Here is a 6,932-nt window from a genome sequence, read left to right as displayed (position 1 = left end):
CCTGCTGAAATGACTTGCACAGGGGAACTTCATCTTCTCCCCCATCTTTAAGGCTCACACCAAGACAGGGGATATTGATGGGACTGGCCCAAAGCATCATCCCTTCTGGGGAAGTTTGGGTTTCCTGGCTCTCCAAACATCGCTAGCACAGCAAGGAAGGACCCTCGGGCTCAGACGGCAGTGGCCAGCACTCCCCAAGAGCTGCAGAGGCCAAGGGGAACCGAGGACTCCAGAGGTGCCCGTTGGGAGCCAGCTGGGGCTTGGCGTGTTTTCAAAGGACTACTCACTGAACTGATTAGTAGACGCAGGTAAAATCCTCTCCCAGAGCCACCACTGTCTTTGTGACAGTCCTTCCAGGACAGAGTCTTTTCAAACCCCCTTAAAGACACCCTCCAGAGATTCAGCAGCCCCTGTGCATCGATAACAAGAAGTTTCTCCTTCAGCCTCTCTTGCCTTCTTTTCTCTGAATATTGCTTTTTAAAGAAGAATATACAGCACCAAATATATTTGATACCAGGTTGGTGTACCTCCTTAGCTACTCACCAGATCAATGATGCCAATGCTGTTCCAGCCTTGCATGATAGGGAGGAAAGAAATAAATGTTGGGATTACCCAGCACCCTCCAAGCATTACAGCGATGCGCAATGGAGTCATCTTGTTCCTGTAAACCAGAGGCTGGCAGCAGATAGCATAGTACCTGCAAGGAGAAAAGTGAGAGAACAACCATCATCAAGGAGACTTCCAGGTCTTCAAAAAATAAAACTGTAAAGCATTTTCTCCAGCTTGTTTCTCCTGCCTTTCAAAATAGAGGAAAAAATGAGTCTATAGCCTATTTCCATTGACTGCCTCTCACACAAGGAGCTCAGGATACTTTCACAGCATGAGTAAATAAGGTTTCATAGTGCCTTGCAGGGGAAAGCCAGTATTTTCTGTTTTACAGCTAGGGAAAATGAGGCACAGATTAATGCTGTGGTTTGTCTGAGGTCACAGAGCAAGGGAGTGACTCAATATTCAGCCCTCCTCTCCCTCTGCACTTAGTCACAAAGCTCTCTGCACCCTCCTTACCACAATGAATGAGTCCACCTTCCTTCCATTTAGCCATAACTGAGTAAATGTTGAGGTTTTCCTAACTGCAATGGACGTTTATTTTGACAAGGCTGCAAAAGCTGTTATTGCAAATTAACAAACTGCTTCAAAGCTGTGAAAATGTCAGCAAAATGAAGTGTGTTTTTCTGTAACCAAGCTCCCTTTCTGCGTCCCAGGAATCAGCCTCTTGTCTGGCTGGGCTTTAACCTTCTGCCACAAGGACAGGGCAAATGTCTGCACGGGGCTTCTAGTCTTTTCACCATCAAGGGGACGTGCCCTGCACTCTCCTTTCTCCTCCTGATCCATCCAACATATTCATAGTACAACAGGTCCCTGCTCTTAAAATAACATCTAGCTATGAACTAAAAATGTCTTCTCAAAGAGATAAGAAATCAACTCTTCTGTCTGATCCCTGTGCTACCCACCTGCTAGCAGATTTCTGCATCAGGAAGGTGTATCAAACCTAAAACTGGAAATCTCATTGCTCTGAAATTAATATATGCCCATAAGCATAGCAGATCAGCAACCATATCATCCTCTTGCAAATTTTTAGTGGTCCTGACCTGACGGTCTGTCTCAGGTTCCCAATGAAATATTTTTGATCTCTAGATTTTTGGATTTCAGCACACTTTGTAGAAACAGGCCAGTACTGATGTCCCCACTGCTGCAACAGGGAACTGGGGTCCAGAGACACAAAAAGTGCCCGTAAATTCTCAGGTCTTCTAAATAACTAAACATATCATTCAGCTATGTGCCTGCTGAATATATTTTCTTAGTGAATGAATAATGATCATCTGGCAGATGTAGCTTCCAGATTTGGTAAGCACAGAAATTATGCAATATGGTGCCCCATAGGATATGAGCACTGCATTGAAGCAGTGGCCACAGTTTCAATAACTATTTTTAAAGGGAATGAACGATCTCTGCCAGAGATTTTTTTGAGTCAAGCCTCAACATCAAGGTATAATGTGTACATAGAGAGAGCCTCACTGCTGAATGCCTATAAAAGTCGATTTTATGAGGTCAGTAGAATCATGAATTAGAGACATTAAATTAATAAACACACACTAAAGCTGGACCACTAACCTGAGGAGTAGCCTGTGAGAATTTCTAAGTACCAGCAGCACATTAAAATAATAAATATGCGAGTGCACACATACACACAGTTTATGTGTATGTATTAGGGAGATGTCCTTGCGGTATGCAATTTATTTCGTCAAGATGTGAGTGGGGACGAAAAGTTTTGTGCTAAACAGGCACAAAAATCTAAGAATTTCCAAATTTTTTAAGACTTTTTTTTAAAAAGTCATGTGGAGTCAACTGAATTGCTTTATTTTGATAAAATCAGATTATATATTCCACACAAAGGGTTGAAATGATATCAAAGTGTCAAAAGAAAACATTTTTTAAATGTCTCTTTGAAACAAGATTCAAAATGTCACAGGGGAAAAATGTTGACACAAGCATTCAACTACTTCAATTCGATCATTTCTACATTCTCTTCTGGTTTCCTGTGTGCATGAAAATCAGCCTGTTCCTCTGAAACGTTTCACTTTCAAAGAAACGGTATATTTGACAGTAACTGTTCTTTTAGAGCATTGGGTGGAATGTTCCTCTTGTGGAGCTCATACTAACAGCCATGGCAGTCAGTGGGTCTCATTCCTGTCCCTACTAACACGGCCCTCACATCCCTCCCACGAGGGAGAAAGAGAGGCTGAATAATTTACAGGAACAGGATTTACTTAGTTTTGGAGCTTGCCTTCATTGGACCACAAGTTGAACAAGCGAGGGTATCCAGCCTCGAAGATATGCAAAACTCAACTGGGTAAGGCCCTGAGTGACCTAATTAAAGGAAGACAGATAAGTTTGAGTTTGGCCCTCTTTTGAGAGGGGGCCTGGATCAGAGACCTCCAGAGGTCCTTTCCAACCTACATTTTTCTGAGTCTATCAGACAATGAGGACCATCATGGTCAGATTTCAATATCTTAATGATTTCAGAAGATAGAATAAATATCTCCTTTGTTCCTAGGATAACTACCCTCCTCATGACAGCCACAATGTGTTTGTGTAACCTTGTCCTGTGTTGCTTGAGCTTATTGCATTTGGATTTCCCCCTGTTCTCCAGATTTCCTCCCCCCAGGAAATAAAGTGCCCTTTGAATTCAAACAGGTGGGTTTGGTTAATGTTTTTGACTGCTTATTAGGACAGATGGTGCCTCTTTTGGCATTACGTGCAACTGCTCTTCTGACTCTAAACACAAGAGAGGTATATCTGGCATATTTAATTGTTTACTATCTGAGAGACACCTACTGGAAAGGGCTACCCAGTGCTGGACAGCAAAGGATTCCTTTGACATGCCTGACGGCAAGTTATTGCAAGTCACAAGAGACTACATTTTTTTGCAGAAAGGGCAAAATAAGAAATTCAATAAATAAATGGGAAAGAAGAGCCAAGACACCACTACCGTTTCACAAGTTGTATAAGCAAACAGAAAAGGAAAACCATGATACATTGCTAATTAACTACAGCAGGAAAACAATTCTTCCAAGCAGTTTGAGTTATTACATTTCTGTACTTCTATCTCTGCTGCAGCTGACAGCATTACACTGACTTGTACATGCTATTAAAGGCCATTAGAGTAAAAATTATGCCTATAAAAATGACATCTTAAGCTCTCATATTTCTTCCCTCCCAGTGATTCAGCAGCAATTTTCCTCCACTTACATGTCAAAAGATTATATATATATATTTTTTGCTAACTGCTGCTACCGTGACTTCCCTTGTGTTCAAAAAGTCGAGCTGCGTTCCTCCTGCTCTACACCGTTATCGGTAACAAGGTTCCGCAATCAGAGTGTGGGTGACAATTTTGCCGATGGCGAGGCAGGCAGAGAAGCACACCGTCCACTTTTCCATACCTCAGCAGGATTTCCATTCAATGGCCCAGAGAGTCAGATAATAGAAATCTGTGTATGTTAACAGAAGTCATTGAAGTCACACCAATTTTTGCAGTAGTTGGTAATTTGATGTATGTGATGGTTTGGGCATTTAAGCAGCTATTTATTCACTGAGAGGAAAGTAATTATATCTCTAAGATTATCAATAGTTTTAGTCAAAAGCTGAAATAAAGACATATTCTTATTCTACATTTCTGCTTCCTTTCAAGCTAGAGCTGTTTTCCTGTGCTCATAAAGAATATCTATTATGTACTGGTATGACAGTGTGATGGATGAATATAAAATGTAATACATACACATGATTAATACCATGTCCAAGTTTAATTAAATATTAATTCTTACTATTATCAGCCAAGACCCATGTTTCTGCAGTTCCTTGAAAATGTTAACTTCCCCTTTACCTACAGCAGAGCAGATGATGCAAAACACATCCTCTCCTCCGCCTCTGTTATGACATTCTTCGCTGAAGGGAAAATACAAGAATCCCTTCCTGGAGCTGTAGATCTTCCAAGTAGCTCCATAAAGCAAAGGTTATTATAATACTTTTCCTTTCCCATATCAGACATTTGCCACATGAATGAATCAAGTGCTAACATTTTATAGATGGCTCAAAAGAACAAATCCATACCTCTTATGGCCACGGCAGGTATGTCCAGTTATCGAGGAATTGTGACCTGCCCAGCGTCACTTGGTGGCTCTGAGAAACCCTGCAGTGGCCAGACTCTGTCTTGAGGAACATGAATGTGATGCTCCCTGGTCTTCCAGTGGAAGTTCCAGTGATACGGATGGGGACGACGACGACGACATCGATTAGTGCCAAGTGGACCAATTCCCAGAAGTGGACCTCATGTTTTACAAACACTCTCCTAGCATCTCCAAGGGGATGCAGGTGCACCTCTATTATGTTCACGAAAGCTATAAAAAATGCTTCAGTGCCCCAATCTGTGGGGCAATTTTTCCTCCATATTCCTACATTCATCACCAGCAGGAGCTGCCACAGTCACATGGAGGAGCCTTATATATACAGTGTCCACGAGCTGTAAGAGCAAAATGTTTTATCCTTTCCCGACAGGACTTGCACTTTGCCTGCCGGTGAGCTCCTCTTTACAGTCAGTTGCTACACATAAAACCAGAAAGCAGATATAAATGCCTGATAAACTGTACATCAGCAACACATTTGTACCTAACAGCCTTCAGCATTTTGGGTAGAAAAAACATAATACCACATTCCTCAGCAGCAGGATCATGGACAGCTTGCCTAATGTTAAACTTGTGTATATGTGAAGACAGGAGATGGCAGATAAGAGGGAAGCTGTGAAGCCAAAGAGAAAATAGACAGAAAATGAACCTCAGTTATATTCTTGGCTTGTACAACTGAATGCTGAATCTGCTGTGCCGGTCCAAGGCTTTTGTGGAAATTTAAGTGTTCTAAATCATGGGTGTTTGCTGTTGCCATTTTGAGTGTATGAAAAATCCTACGCATACATGCACACACATGTATGCACACTCCTTGTATCATACCCTGCCTTTCCTCCAGGAAAAAAATAGAAAAAAAACCAATTCTTGAAAAGCACATCAACTTTTAAATGATGACACCTGTTCTGTAGTTATTACACGTTTATAGCTTTTAGGTTCTTGGAGACGAGAAAGGGAAGTGGAGGGACTGAGAAAGAGCATTGCATTTCAGCACACTGGTGACTTAGATCTGACAGCAACGTAATTTAGCTGTGGTCCATGGCAAGGACGGCTATTTGTGGTAGTGACTATCTGCATACTCATCAAGCACCAACACGATGAGACTCCAGTTGTGACCGGGATCTGTGGTCAAGACTGAAGTCAAGGGTCCAAGAATCTAGATAGCCAACTGGGCCTGTAACATTAACATACACTAATTTCTGTGGTTAAAGAGAAGCAAGCAGTGATACAGCAGCCAGGACATATGGCCACCCATCAGCCTGGACATCCAAGCACCTCCTCAAGCCCATGGTGGTGTAAAAGCTGCCGTGGGCACATCTCCAGAGAGCAGCCCTGGAGTCTGCAGCTCCTGCCTCAGGATCAGTGATGCTCTAACCACACCGCTGCTCCTTCCTTGCCTTCTGGGCATTACAGAAATATAATTACTTAGCTGCATTAGATAATTCCTTGCCCTTGGAGAAAAACTAAAGTATCCCCCTGGTTTGCAATACAATTTTATTTGAACTACGGGTATGTAGACACTACCCTAAAAGAAGCTCCTTAGATATCACAGACAAATACACGCCCACCCTTACTAAACAGACTGGTTCTGTGGGTGGCCCACATTTAAAACCATTTGGTGTCATGTGCATGTATAAAATTATATACAAACCATATGTTTTATCATCACTGGGGCCAAAATGAGCTGAGGAAAATTTACTGAATACTAATACTGAATAATTTTTTACCCTCCCTTAAAGAATCTAGAAAAAAGAAGACAAGAGACTTTGGCCTCTTCAGGGATCTGCTTGGCAGAGTGCCATGGGACAAAGCCCTGGAAGGAAGAGGGGCCCAAGAAAGCTGGGTAATGTTCAAGGATCACCTCCTCCAAGCTCAGGAGCGATGCATCCCAACAAAGAGGAAGTCCGACAAAAACGCCAGGAGGCCTGCATGGATGAACAAGGAGCTCCTGGACAAACTCAAACACAAAAAGGAAGCCTACAGAGGGTGGAAGCAAGGACAGGTAGCCTGGGAGGAATACAGAGCAATTGGCCGAGCAGCCAGGGATCAGGTTAGGAAAGCTAAAGCCCTAATAGAATTAAATCTGGCCAGGGACATCAAGGGCAACAAGAAAAGATTCTATAGGTATGTCAGGGATAAAAGGAAGACAAGGGAAAACATGGGCCCTCTCCGGAATGAAATGGGAGACCTGGTTAC

The 6,932-nt window shown here is 42.5% G+C and overlaps 1 protein-coding gene across 1 annotated transcript in view; it reads right to left on the bottom strand.

Moving 5' to 3' along the window:
• The window catches only part of HTR4 (5-hydroxytryptamine (serotonin) receptor 4, G protein-coupled), a 20,856-nt gene that overhangs the window by 2,073 nt on the left and 11,851 nt on the right, over positions 1–6,932 (bottom strand). The window contains exon 4 of the mRNA XM_009318569.1: positions 544–697. Within this exon, the coding sequence (XP_009316844.1) occupies positions 544–697 (154 nt within the window). The remainder of the gene's footprint in view (positions 1–543; positions 698–6,932) is intronic.

The sequence above is a fragment of the Pygoscelis adeliae genome, unplaced genomic scaffold (genome assembly GCF_000699105.1).
Source record: "Pygoscelis adeliae isolate BGI_AS28 unplaced genomic scaffold, ASM69910v1 Scaffold42, whole genome shotgun sequence".
NCBI lineage: Eukaryota > Metazoa > Chordata > Aves > Sphenisciformes > Spheniscidae > Pygoscelis > Pygoscelis adeliae.
The sequence above is the reverse complement of the archived record's forward strand: the minus strand, read 5'-3'. Positions and strand labels throughout refer to the sequence as shown.